General features: G+C 38.4%; 1 protein-coding gene across 1 annotated transcript in view; it reads left to right on the top strand.

Moving 5' to 3' along the window:
* Positions 1-14,903, top strand: part of LOC129358907 (cell adhesion molecule DSCAML1) — a 103,268-nt gene that overhangs the window by 80,991 nt on the left and 7,374 nt on the right. The window contains exons 21-32 of the mRNA XM_055028151.1: positions 460-599; positions 4,298-4,451; positions 7,146-7,263; positions 7,329-7,492; positions 7,638-7,736; positions 10,875-11,063; positions 12,706-12,834; positions 12,993-13,151; positions 13,249-13,407; positions 14,264-14,294; positions 14,444-14,562; positions 14,691-14,843. Of these exons, the coding sequence (XP_054884126.1) occupies positions 460-599; positions 4,298-4,451; positions 7,146-7,263; positions 7,329-7,492; positions 7,638-7,736; positions 10,875-11,063; positions 12,706-12,834; positions 12,993-13,151; positions 13,249-13,407; positions 14,264-14,294; positions 14,444-14,562; positions 14,691-14,843 (1,614 nt within the window). The remainder of the gene's footprint in view (positions 1-459; positions 600-4,297; positions 4,452-7,145; positions 7,264-7,328; positions 7,493-7,637; positions 7,737-10,874; positions 11,064-12,705; positions 12,835-12,992; positions 13,152-13,248; positions 13,408-14,263; positions 14,295-14,443; positions 14,563-14,690; positions 14,844-14,903) is intronic.

Raw genomic sequence — 14,903 nt, 5'->3', positions numbered from 1 at the left:
ATTTTGGACTGTATAATATTTTTACTTAAAGACTTCAATGGTCAGTGATTGCAACTAAGTTGTTTCAAACAAACAAGTTAGTTGCAATCAAACAAAGCCATAGTGCTGTTAAGGATTGTGATGCTGTCTGGATGTCCACCATCATCTCTACAGTTTTGTGCGGCTTAAGCTGCCCATTGGTCAGTGCAGACTCAGGCCAGAGGGGGACAAACCATCAAACCTGGAGCATTCTGACTCTGCAAGAACACATTTACTTTTTTACATCTTCAGCCACAATTACATAACTCATGTAATCGTGGCTGAGCTTTTTGCTTAGCCACTGCACAAACATTGTTTTCCCAAACTCATTTTATTTTACACCACTAATATACAAACTAGATCAAGATAGCTAAAATTGTCTAATTTAACACAGAATAAATGGCTAAGGATGGTGTTTTTTTTTTCCTTTGTGTGATTCAGATCCCGGACCTCCAGCTGGCATTAAAGCAGTGCCCTCCTCTGCCAGCAGTGTCGTAGTGTCGTGGTTACCCCCTCACAAACCAAATGGAATCATCCGCAAGTACACCATCTACTGCTCCAGCTCCGGCTCCGGCCAACCGGTGAGTTACCATAGGGGTGTGGTGGATTTTAGTACTGATAAATGATTAAAAACTGGTAAGAGGGAGGCTTTAATGTGGAAGAGTAATAAGCAAGGACAGATTTATTTTTTTGATGAAACAGAAAGACCTTCTGTTGTGCATTCTGTATGTTATGTGAATGGTGACAGTTTCATTTAATTAAGGGCTGTACCGCTTTTGTTGTCTCTGAGTTTCTGTGCATGTGTCTGTGTTTCGCTCTGCATGTGCATGTGTGTGTGTGTGTGTCTGAGGCCTATTGCTGCAGTCTCAGCAAGATGTGTGCGTGAAATTAGCTCCCCTCATAGTGCAGTGTGTGTGCATGCAAGCTCACCCTCCAGCTTCATTTACATATCTGCGTCTCATCACGTTGCCAGGACAACCTCATCTGTTCATCAACCTGGGTGGAAAACAAGCCGAGAGCAAACACACACTCTCACTCCCACTCACACGCGCAGACACACTTCCACGCACGCACACGCAAGCACGCACACATTTAAGTAGAAAAACACTCTGAAATTTATCACGCCAGGGACAAAGTGCTTCATTCATGCACAGTATGCGTTTAATGTTTTTTTATGACTGTGTGAATTCAAAACCAAGAAATACATCTGCCATCGATACACATCCAAGCACACGCATGCACCCCACGGACCTTTCAAAAAAAAAAAAATCCATCTTGTTCTTTACCTCCCTCCCTCACAAATCATTCTTTATATCTACGCATCTATCCATCTATCTCTTTCTTTCGGCCTTTCTTTCTGTCTCCCAAGCTCCCATGCAGAGTTTGGGATGATTACTATGTAAATGAGTGCGACTGGAGAGAGGGAGGGTGGAGGGGGGGGTCAGACACTCCGCGCGGGGAGTACTTTTGTTCCTCTTTTCATTATCTTGCTCTATCGTTCCCCGGATCACCGCTATCTCCACGCTAGAGGAATATTTTAATATCCGTTACAGCAGTGTACACTCTGTCAATCCTTCCTCCCAAGATTTTCCCACCTACACTGTACAATCCTCCTTCTTTCCATGTGTCAATCCACCCATCCATCCTTTTCCTCCACTCACTGCAGAGGATATGGAGACAAATGTGCAGAGAAATATTTAAAGGGAGGAGGGATTATGGGGGAACTGTTGAAAACACATGGGGTTATCTGTGGATAGATGCATAGATAAGTGGGATAATAGGGAAAAGTGGTGACAGAGGAAAATGAGGAGATGGATGAGCAGTGGTGAAGGAAAGGAAAAGATGGTGCATTGGATAAAGAGGGAGGGAAACCAGATAAGAATGGCACAGACAAAAGGGAATGAACACATTAGAGACAAATTTCAGTAATTTTGACAATGATTACTTGTTCGTGGGAGTAAAAAAAGAAAGAGAGAGACATAATCTGATTAAAGCATTGTACTTACTAAACATAAGCCAATCAGAAGTGCATGGTCATTTTCAGTAAAGCTTTGCACTGGCAATGCTAAATTCTCTCAAGGAAGTACAATATCAGAAATTAACATTTAGCATATATATTTTTCAGTAAGTGATCATTATTTGTATCAGGAGAAGAGATGACATTCTCTATTAAACAGCATTTTTGAATAATAAAAAAACAGACCAAATAATTGTGTAGTTTATGTAGTAAGTTGAATTTGGAACCTTATATAACCACATTTAACATGGTTAACAAATGTTGGTAATACTTGAAATAGCTCTCATATCTTTTGTGCATTCAAATGATATGAGAGCTATTTCTTTTTGACTGTTTTCTTTTTTACTTAGTTGCTCACTCAACACTCAACAGTGGCTACCACAACATTGATACTCATTGGACGAGGTCTTATTTTTCAGTAGTTCCAATTGACTGGTCACCATCATTACCAATCAGACTGATGTCCCGGCCACCAGCCCAGGTTTTGTTGCCCCACTCGGCACTAAAAGATCTGAGCTCAGCAGCTTTCACAGATCTTACTCATGTGACTTTTTTTTTCTGACTTTTCAACCCACTTGACTCCTGTATCGCAACCTTCCTTTCATCAAGCTGCTGTCTGTCAGAAATGTAAGTCAGTGTTAAATCACTGAGGTGTGGTAAAAAGTGATTTAGCTGGTGGAAGATGTGAAATGATGCCGCCGCACAAAAGTGCTACATTTGTGATGTCGTTTTCTTTTTATGACTCTATTCATAGATGAAAGCACAGAAATGGACTGAATGGCCAAGGACAACTGTGTGAAAGTGTGTGTCTGTTCATCTGGATTGCGTGTGTGTGTGGGTGTGTGTCACGGGAAGGCTGAGTTAGCTGAAGAGTAGGTGTGGAGTAGGAGTTGAGGGAATACAGGTATAATTGGTGGGTAGGAGAATCGTGATTGGCAGTAAGAAAAAATAGTGATTTTTCTCTCTGTGAATGTGGGATTGCATGTGTGTGTGCTGAGGGGACAGTGATGCGTACATGTCTAGACAGCAGACACATGGCCGGGTTAAACACACTGCAATTACATATCCACCTCCAGGTCGTGTGTGCCACTCTGTGTGCGCATCTATTTGTGTGTCGGTGCCTCAGTCTATATGTGTTGGTGTGTTTTTAGCCATGTCTCCTTCTCTGTTTATGTGACTCTCCTCGCCTTTCCTCCATCAAAGATCCCTTCTGCAGATATGGCTGTTCATGATATCTCCGACTGACTCATTAGTCTGTTCCCTGTTGTCTTGCTCTGTCATATCTGTGTTTGATCTCCCAGGAGAACGGTGGAGGAAAGGGCAAGGGGGTTTCCCTTCCCCCAGTAAAACCTTCACATCTTTTTATTTTTCACCACCGCTACCCACTTTTCTAGCTTCATACATTCAGACAGTTTTGCCTTAGAACAAGTGTACCATGCCCCCAAACCTCTATGACTTTGTCTCATCATTTTATCTGTTCCACTTCCACACAGTTTACACAAAATATACAGCAGTGATGTGCACTTAGTGCTTCTCATCACATCTACTGTTTCCTGTGAAAGTTTCCTGTACCGCTTCAGCTTTATCGCATTTCGTCAAACTACACAAACAACAATGTGTCTTACTGGGATTTTATGTTCATTATTAAAATTAGATGAAAAATTATTCAAGTTTATTTAATGATTTTACAATGAGAAAAGTGGCATGTATTTGTTTCCAGTCATTTAGAGTGAAATCCAGTGCAAATAAGTTGCCTTCAAAGGTCATCTGATTATTTATTATTATGCTATAGGAAAGATTTTATTCAACAAGGACAGGAAATCAGGTCAAAATCTGGGAAGTTAAATACAGGGCAATCTGTTAGACATGGACTATCAAGGAGTTTTAGATCCAGGTGGAATACATGCAGTGTCTCAATCACAAATTCATACTACAATACAGGGGTCAATAAGCCACTTGGGGCTCAGTGTCTGGTCCATGTTTACAGCTTTCAGATTTCTATTCTTCCCACAGAACAAGTTGCCCCATTGGAGACATACCTTAAAGCTCAGGAGAGACTAAAACCAGCTACACATGTCACTTTTCAGAGATAGATCCACTTATCTCTGAAAAGTTTACTGTCTCCTTGATTATTTTGTCTCTCTCTCTCTTTTATTTTTATTTTTTTTCCAGTCCCAGAGAATCAGGACAAAGTGGCCATTTTATAACACCACCAGATGTGTCCGTCATGTTTAACCCCATGCTTTTTCTGCTTTATTTCAGCTGCCAAGTGAGTATGAAGCTAACCCAGAACTTCTTCTTTACCGAATCACCCACCTGAACCACCGGCAGCAGTACCTGATCTGGGCTGCCGCTGTCACCACCGCCGGCCGCGGTAACATCAGCGACAAAGTCACGGTGGAGCCTGCTGCAAAGGGTGAGCCCTTCAATGGCACTGTGGCATCGATTCTGACTACTCAACATTTATAGATTTCAATCACAATATATTCCACCTAATGGCAAACAGCGGTTGGAATTTTTTAGTGGTATGATTACCTGTATGTTTCAAGGTGTCAGAGTAATCTCACAAATATGCAACTAAAATTTTGAAAATGATTGTATTGCTTTTATTTGAAGAAAAATAATTTAGTGGCCGATACTGAAGTTACATAACCCAGTAATTACTATATTACTATATTGATATTTAGCGAACAATAAAATGTAATAAACTAAATTTAGTCTTCGTTTTCAAATAGGTAAGCAGAAAAATAATTAGAAAGAAAGTTTATTTTGGCTTTTCTGTTGTTTAAAGACTAACACAGGGAGAAAAATCTGATATTTGTGAGCAATTTGTTTGGCTATCTGCTCAAGTCATCTGTTGCCTGCTTCACATACATGCTTCTTATAGCTTGTCCATGTTGTTCATGACCAAAAATATCACCAAAGAGCCAAGTTTGTTTTCCTTCAGAGCTAAGAGAAAGTATAGCAGCCTTCTTTCCAGCAACAAAGCAACAAGTGAGGGTCAGTGCAGAACTGAACTTTCTCCGGCATCTCGTTGAAAGGACTTTCATCTGTATACCGGCTTGATAATGACTTGCTCCATTGCTTTCTTTCAAGCACAAGCCTGAAAGATTTAATAACTTAAATGTTTTCTTTAAATTAAAGGGCATCACTATTTTAAAAATCATTGCCTCGCAAGTAATTTATGCTTCGGAGAGGATTCTCAAATTATGTAGCCATCTCGTCCATTATTAACAGATGTGGAACTTTTGAAAGACAGCAGAAAGTTGTAATTTTCTGCTGTTTTCACAGATTTAAAAAATCATATTAAAAGCAATTTCTGACACATTTACTTTGAGTCAACTGTGTTGATTGATTTTCACTGCGTGCATAGTCTTTCATTCTCACAAAGCACTTTACACTATTAAGTCTGGAGTAGTTGCTGCTCTTCAAACCTCTTGCTTTCTTTGAAACAAAAGCAACGATTCCTGAAGGATGCTTTTTCTTGATATCACTCAGCTTCTTCTCACTTTGCCCCTTATTCAACTCACTGTATCGAGGTTTTTTATTTTTTTTCTCCTCTTGATTCCTTCTGTGCTGCTGCCTGTTAAGACTTCACAGAGGTGTGCTATTGATTTTTGGAGTTCAGAGTGCACCAGATAAAATGCCTCCAGCCAGGGAGGTGATCAGGAGGGGAGACAGACAGCAGGAAAGACAACAGGGGGAAGGCAAAAGAAAATGACTAAACAGGAGTGGAGAAAACTCCCAAGCAAAACAAGATACAGGCGGTGTGTGTAGGAAATGAGCGTGTCAGTTACAGTTAATCAATAGGCTTTCGGATTCAAAGGTGGAAAATATTGTATGAATGATCTGTCCGTTTTCTTTATCTGCTCATCCTTCTGACCTCCAAGGGCAAAGGTTTGCTGGCTTGCTGGTGTGAGTGCCGGGCTCATCTGATCAGCAGCTGTAAAAAAACAGTGTCCTCCAGGCTAGAACAGTCAATACCTAATTTAACCTTAACATAAGTGCACTAGAGCACAACCATTTAGAAGTGTGGGAAAGAAAAAGAGAGAGCAGTTGGTGGAGTAGCACTGAAAAAAGAGGTTACGTGACAACCAAAGAGGATATTTTTTGTGTCCTCTATACTTCCTCGTTGTCTTCTCCTATAATCATCTTTTTTTTCTTCATTTTTTATGGATAACATATTAAATGTTATCCATAAAAACATTGAAAGTCAAATATGAATCCCAGGAAATTCTTATGAATTTAATCTGATTCATAAGAAAACTCATTACTTTTCTTATGAATCACAGGAAAGAAAAAAAAAATGTATCCATCTGCTTATCAAACAAATAAAAGTACATTGATTTATGCTTAACCAGGGATTCATATATTTGATTATATTGAAAATGACATTTTACTCATTTGACCCAAATAGGGTGTTTAGCATTTTTGAGAATTGCTTGTTAATCATAGCAGAGTCCTCCACATGCAGTTGTAACCTCTGTAAATATGTGTAAAAATTATTGAAGTAAACTAAATTTATCATTCATTACACCATTATTTTTATAAGCATATCTTATAAAAATGCAACCATTATTTTAAGCACATTAAGAAATGTGCTTAAGTTAATAAATTACTATATTAATCAAAATGATGAGCTCACACATCCCACACAAAGTTACCAGATTAAAGCTGGACAAAGTATTAACAGGAGTACCGATAAATGTGTCCCAACTAATAAAAAAACCAACAGTTGTTCTTTAATATATTATTTAATTAACTTTGTAAGTATATGCAAATATTTTTATGTTTGAGTTTATGGTACCACAATGATGGATGGCTTTTTTTTTTCTGTTTTCTGCTTTTAATTGATGTATAAAGTAAAAACAGCAGAATAATTAAAATAGTTAAATGTACCAATTGCTTACAAAAGAGAGAATTTTTTAAATAAAACAATTACACATCTTTGTATGTTAGATTTGAGTCAACTCAAGCTCTTTCCCATATATATATATATATATATATATATATATATATATATATATATATATATATATATATATATATATATATATATATATATATATTACAAGTACTTCTTTCATTTGTATCCATTTTTCTTCAACAGCCCCTGCCAAAATCTTATCATTTGGAGGTACAGTAACCACTCCTTGGATGAAGGAGGTGCGTCTGCCTTGTAGTTCCGTAGGTGAACCAACACCTACCATCAAATGGACCAAAGACAGGTGACCATCCATTCCATGTACTGTGTATCTGTCACCTTTCTTTTATAATTGTTCCCTTCTTTTAGTGAGGACACAGCAATCCCAGTGTCTCTCGATGGACAGCGTCTCATTCTGGCGAACGGGACACTGGTGCTGCGATCCGTCAAAGCTGAAGACTCTGGTTATTACACCTGCACAGCTACCAACACATTGGGCTTCGACACCATCATAGTCAACCTTTTGGTGCAAGGTATGAGATTATGGGTTTAGTGGCAGCTTGTGGCATTCATGATTTAAAAAAATGCAAAAATCTATTGAACAAGCTATTCATCAGCAGCCATGATTCTGCAGGAGCAGGAAAGAGTAGACTCTGAACTCTCCATGCTCTTCCACAGTCCCTCCAGATCAGCCTCGTCTAACCGTTTCCACCACCTCCACCTCCTCTATTACTCTCGCCTGGATTCCAGGGGACAATGGAGGCAGCTCCATCAGAGGTGAGTTGCTGTACTAAAACGAAGGGTTTCTTTTTGTTGTCCCTACACAATGATAAATTGTAATGATCAATTCATCTGACATGACAAGTCAAGACACCAGAGAGAGAGATGAGATCCCCAACGTGTTCACATTGCTTCTATGATGATCTCTTGTTGCTGGAACTTCAAGCTTCAGTTTGTTTTTCTCTTTTCACCATTTCTCTAATATGTTTTTTGTTCTCATCTCTTACCATTTTAGTTAATTCCTTGTCTCAGTTCCTCGTTGCATTTTGGATTTTTCTTTTCTTTTTATGTACATTTACATTTTCTTTCTCTTACAATTTTATAAGATTCAGAGTACTTACCCCTTCTCATTTCCCTGACCTGGCTAACCTTTCTATCTCAAAGAGTTTGAATATTGCATAAAGGGGCAATATATTTTGCCAGTCATCTCAGAAAGTGAATTTCTTTGCATGGAGTTTTATCATACATGGAATAAAATTTTCCCGTAGCATGATTCTGCCGCCACCATGCTTCACTGATGGTCTGGTGATGGAATCGTACCTGGTTTCTAATTCAGTTCAATTCAAATTCAATTCAATTCAATTCAAAAATACTTTATTATGCCCCTTTTGTTAAGGAGCGTTTTTTGTCCAGCCATTCTACCTCACAAGGTAGAAGGTTCTTCACTCTCCACAGAGGAATGTTGGAGGTCTGACATAGTGGCCATCAGGTTCTGGCTCACCTCCCCGACTAAGGCTTTTCTCCACCGATTGCTCGGTTTGAATGACCAGCCAGCTCTAGGAAGTGTCCTGGATTTTCCAAAATTCTTCCTTTTATCAGTGATGGAGCCGACTGAGCTCATTGGGACCTTCATAACCGCAGAAATATTTCTGGGTCCTTCTACAGATTTGTGCCTCAAGACAAACTAGTATCTGAGGTTCACAGACAATTGCTTTAATTTTATGCCTAGTGTTTGACCTCTGACCTGATGTCAACTTTGGGAGCTTATCCAGACAGGCGTGTGCCTTTCAAAGACAAGTCCAATCAACTGAATTGACCACAGGTACACTATGTTTAAACTGCAGAATCCTCTGAAAACTGACTTTGTACACTTCTGAATAAGGCTGCAACATAACGAAACGTGAGAAAATTGAAGTGCTGTAAATACAAATACTTTCCAGAAGCACTTTAATGTACGTTACACGGACATGTTGTCCAGAAGGCTGACAGTTTTGCAATTTAGGTGTTTTATTGATGTTATGTAACATTCTAGTTTTCTGAGACTTTGGGTTTTCTTTACATTCAAACCCTTTTCTTTAAATTAACAGGAATAAACCCTTAAAATGTATTGCTCTTTTTGATCGATTTACTGTTTACAATGTATGAATTTAATTACTTAATAAATAACTTTTGATCATATGTGATGAAAAAGACACCACTAAATTCATACTGTCTTCTTTCTGTATATCACTGTTTGCTTTTGATGGTTTTTTTTTTTTTTTGTTACCTGCCACATTTTTAGTGTTCATTTTGATCCATCAATTCATTGAGTGGTGTCTCGCTTTTATGCTTCCCTGTTGACTGTGTGTCTATCTGATTATCGTATTATTGGTGATCTCTTTGTGTGGAAGGCTGCAGTGTGTGTGGCTGAATGGGCATGCATGCAAATGAAGTTTCAGCTGCTGTCTTTGTTCATCCCATTTGTCAGGACTGGGGGGTGGTAGGAGCATTGCAGATTCAGCTGTCTGATTTCACGCTGCAGTTATTACCTATATGACACATCAAACATCAGCTGTGCGGTCATTTCCTAACATTGTGTATAACTTTGTCCATGGTTTAATTTGTTAATTTAAAAAAAAAAAAGGATGAACTTTGAAGAAATTAGATTTCAAAAGTGATTTCATTAAGTGTTTGTCATACCTAAATCTGACACTTTTTCTTTTTACATACCAGTAACCAACCTGCAAGAGATCCTCAGAAAAACAAGCAAACGGACAGAAAAACTCTTGTGCATTCAATGTGCACATCGAAATGGAAAACAATAAAAACAGTGTGCTGGACGTGCAGTTTTCTATTTCAAATAATGGTGCTCCTCACTCTGGTATTTGCATGCATCGTTCTGTGCTGCATATATGCATAATCTCATCTGTGTATCTTTTGTGAATACCAGAATGCCTGCCTGCTTGTAAGGCATCTGTGCTATGCCATGCTCAAGGTTCCCATAAACAAACATTTCTGCATTAATTCTAAATTGGGAACAGTAAACATTTATGCTCTTTCTGAGTTTTCCATTCAGTTTGCACAGGAATAATAAAGAAAAGGTACTGAGAACTAGATTTACAAACACTTTAAGGTGGCAAAATCTGCATTATTTAAAAATCTGTTTTAAGTTAGCATCTTCTTGCATTATTACAGCTTGTAGCTGTGCTATTCTGTTCTGTGGCAGATTTTAAAACTTCAAAACACAGCTCAAATTTTGCATAGTAACCAATGCAATGCTTTGGAGTCAGACACACCGTCTGTTAGAAAGAAAATGAGGGAAAAGCAGACAGTACAAAGGATTAAAATACAGAGTGGACACATTCAGATATGCATAATTACATAGAGATGAAAAAGAGGCAAAGACTGACAGAGGATAGGTAGAAATACTCCTATAGCAGGTGGGAGCTGGCTCTGCAAGGAAGCTGATTATCAAAACAGTCACCATATTGCAAACCCGCATTTGCATAGATGCTCAGTCAGCGCCATCCCAGGCTTTGGGTTTGTAGGTAACTAATGGCGGCGTAGATGGAAAGCAGCAACACTTTCTGTCTATTTAGGCTTCACTGAAAGCAAAGGGTAGTCTTTCATTGCCATCTGGTGGACAGTAAAGGTACCAATATCATAACGTTTGGAAAGGACTGCAACAAATCACTCAAGAGTAATCATAGTTTGCAGATCTTAAAACTGTATATACCCCTCATAAAACCCAGTTCTTTGTGATGTAAAAAATCAGATCAGAATAACTAATTTCCTAACTTTTTCCATGTATTGACAAGCGAATCTGTTCGAATTTCCCATTAAATTATTATGTCTTTCATCTGGATGTATATTTTGACTTGGGCACAAAAAGAACAAGGATCATTATGAGTATTGTCTGTCTTTCTTTTCGTGTAGGCTTTGTGCTACAGTATTCTGTTGATAACACAGAAGAATGGAAAGATGTTTTCATCAGTTCATCAGAGCGTTCATTTAAACTGGAGAGCCTGCGCTGTGGGACCTGGTACAAAGTCAAGCTGGCTGCCAAGAACAGCGTTGGAGCTGGACGCATCAGCGAGATCATTGAGGCAAAGACCCACGGGCGAGGTAGCGTCAGAAAAAGTTCAATCTAAAACATTTACAGCAACATTAACAGGCCTATAAAAGAGGAAACAGTACCATGGTAAAAAAGAAGAAAGATCCCCTTTAAAATCTGGGATATTATGTATGTAGCATGTAACTTTAGTTTTAAAGTTATACCTATCTTTGCACAAGCTCTATTATAATTGCATTAGTGCTGTGCATTGACATAAATAAGCACTCTGGTATTCACAGTAGCTTTTTTGAGAGCTTTGAACTTAAAAGTGTTATAGTTGGTGTTGGTTTGGAGATGCAGCAGAGTTGAGTGTAAGAGTAAAACTGCAGTCTAATTTATTCAGTCCCTTATGACTTTGCTCTCTTACTATTGCTTATGTACGATAAGTATTATCAAGTACAGCTTAGATGTATCAAGAAACACCAGTTTCATGTAGCATCAACAATGGTCATGATTAAGAAAAATGCAGTCTTTATGGGCACATTTTCTATCAAAGTTAGACTCATTTGTCTTTTTGACAACTTCAGCGAGGAAATATGTGAATGGCTTTGCTTGAAATAAAACCCCATTTATGTGAAAAAGAGAGCAGGAGACAACAGGTGTAATTTACTGACCAGAGCCAAGGTTTGCAAATACTCTGCAGTGGCATAATTAATAAACTAATTAGAATGGAATATATATAGTTGTGTAGTTGAAATCAGATGATTACTTGCATTTTATGAAAAAAAACAACCTTTTTTTATTACTGTCTGAGATTGAATTAAACACTTCCTGTTTCGGAACAGCTATGATAACCACCAATTATTTCTCTGTGCAAAGTGCCAGAATAATGAGACACAGAGATATTTTTTTATTTCTTTAGTAGAAGCCAGAAGTTGAGATTCACCACGATTGCTATGTATTACAATTTCTGAACATCAGGATGATGATGTCATAACTGTTCTGATGACTTAATTTATGTTTTCACATTTAGCAGATGCCTTCATCCAAAGTGACTTTAAGGGAGGCTATAACGGTGTTGTAAATATCAAAGTTATATAGCTATTTAAAAAGAAGACCATTAACGAGGTTCTGTCAGACAGTAAAGAAATAGAATGGAGAGTTGGAGGGAAGTGCAGTAGAGGAGCCACTGTGGATGTATTTTTAAGTGACATCGTAACACATTGCTTCTTTCGGTTACATCATGGAGAAGTAAAAAGAAATCATGTCATCAAGAAGAAAACGTTAACCTTGTCATGTTGCCTTTAGAAATGGCAAATTTGTCACTTCTAAAGGAGCCAAATTTGTATTCAAGCTATTACACTAAAGTTTAAACACCATAGGAATGTCCAGCAGTCAGACTGTAGACTTTAGGATGGAGATGAGGTCTGTGTTCAGGAGATGATCATGCTGTGATGCAACATAGGTGACTTAATATCATGACAAAAGCAAGAGACCTTGTGACGATACTACCTGAAGTTTGATATTTGGCAAGTCCCTTATCGACGTTCACTGAAAGGCCATTTATTGAGGATGACAAACTGGATTCTTAGATTTGTCTTAGTTGTAAAAATACTTTATCTACCACAATGGCTACTGTACAATCTATTTCATAATAACTGATGATATTTATTTATATATCAACTGAACCATCTTGGTGTTTTGCTTTTTCAGAGCCTCAGTTCAACAAAGACCAGCCGATCTTCACCTACGTCAACTCCACCCATGCTCGCCTCAACCTGCAGGGCTGGGCCAGCGGAGGCTGTCCAATCACCTCAATGACACTGGAATTCAGACCAAAAGGTGGGACATTTGTTTTTCAGTTCTTAAACTGCTAAATATGTTTTGATAATAAAAAATAAAAAACATCAAAAAGGTTACTTTTATCAAGATCGTGCAGCCTTTACTGACAGTCATAGTAAAATAAAACGAACTTGAGATGAAAGTTTGCATTTGTACAGGTATGTGGACATGGCAGCATGTCCGCACCAACGCCACCACAGATGTGTTTCTGGCAGAGCTGCGTGAAGGCACCTGGTATGAGCTGAAGATGAAAGCTTGTAACAGCGCTGGCTGTGGCAACCAGAGTTCTCAGTTTTCAACACCGAACTATGATGGCAGTGAGTAGATACTCTTTCTCTTTGTTTGTTTTATTTTATTTTAACAATACTACAGTCACAAAGAAGCCATTGACAATATCCTCCTGCTTGTATACAGGCACCATTCCTCCCATTAAGTCCCCCTTGGAAAAAAATGATGACGTGAAGAAACTGTTTTCAATTGGCTGTCCTGTGATTCTGGTGACTCTTGGGGTTGCGCTGCTGTTTGTCGCCATTCGCAAGAAACGCAAAGAGAAGAGGCTGAAGAGACTCCGAGGTAAGTGACCGTCTGAGAAAAGAGAAAAGGCATAAACACAGTAAAAGTAAAGCAGAGTGAGACTCCGTGAAAATGTTCTAAGCAGTTTATATCTTACCTTGGCAGTTTTATTTAGTGCAGCAATATTGAGTTCCTCTCTTGGGGTTTCAGCAATATTTTTTGGGGCAGAATAAAAAATAGTTTTCAGAAATATAGAAAACCACAGAATTTGCAGTTATTGTAGTGTTATTCAGTCCATTTCAATATTCAGTACCCGACTCCAACGTGGTTTTAATGCCAGAAAGTTTTCACATTGCTTAGTTTGTTGTTTTCACAAATAAGGAATATACTGAAAGTTGCATGCATCTTAAAATATTTCGATCAAACTAATTAAAAACTGTGAAATAGCCCTTCAGTTTGGAGTTGATAAGAAACTAATCCTAATCCTAGCGTAGTTAGAAGCTAATAGCTGGCAACAGCAATCTCAGAGTGCTCAGATACCTCTGTCACACTTTCGCCATTTCCTTTTTGTTTTTTACCTTAAATGTTTTGTACCTGTAATTTTTGACCTTAAAGTGGTGTCAGATTCTGCAGTTTTCATGTGACTGAGTGTTATCACCAAGCCTGAGTTTCATTATGCTGGTATTACAAATCATAGTTTAACACTGAGCGACAAACACCAGAAACTGGCTTGCTACACAGGACAAAGAGCATTTCGCTTGTCCTGTCCTTCCTTGAAATCCCATGGTTCCCGTCGAACCACAGAGCAAATATCACAATGACTTGTGGCTATTATATAAATGTATTAACAAGAAATAAAAGAATAATTACTCAAATGCATATGACTATATGCACATTATATTTCCTGTTCTCTTAGATGCCAAAAGCCTGGCAGAGATGCTCATCAGGTGAGATACATTATTTTGTGACCCAAATTCCAACATTTTATTTAGCTTTATAAAAAGACAAAAACTTAAATGTACCCTGAAAGTCAGCTTTATGCGTTTTCTGAAAGACGCAGGTGATTGTGTATGCTAATCTTGCTTCTCTGAATTAGTAAAAACAACCGCAGCTTTGACACGCCAGTGAAAGGACCTCCTCAGGGCCCACGGCTACACATTGACATCCCCAGAGTGCAGCTGCTAATTGAGGACAAAGAAGGCATCAAGCAAATTGGTGAGAAAAAAAAACAATGAGAAGGTTGTGCATATTTCACATTTACTGGATCAAGCAGTCTGTAGATTAATAACAGCTACTAGGAACTTTGTATGTTTGATGAACTAAATTAATTTTACCTGTTGTAGGAGATGACAAGGCCACTATTCCTGTGACAGACACAGAGTTCAACCAAACTGGGAATCCTCAGAGCTTCTGCACTGGTGTTTCTGTCCACCACCCTGCCCTCATCCAAAACACAGGTCCTTTGATAGACATGTCTGACATCAGACCAGGAACCAGTATGTGTTCTTTTCCATCACTGTTCATTTTACCAGAAACTTCTAGTGCAAATGCCATAT

This window comes from Poeciliopsis prolifica, unplaced genomic scaffold (genome assembly GCF_027474105.1).
Source record: "Poeciliopsis prolifica strain line A6 unplaced genomic scaffold, Auburn_PproV2 SCAFFOLD004, whole genome shotgun sequence".
Taxonomy (NCBI): domain Eukaryota; kingdom Metazoa; phylum Chordata; class Actinopteri; order Cyprinodontiformes; family Poeciliidae; genus Poeciliopsis; species Poeciliopsis prolifica.
Note: the sequence above shows the minus strand (reverse complement) of the source record. Positions and strands in the feature narration are given on the sequence as shown.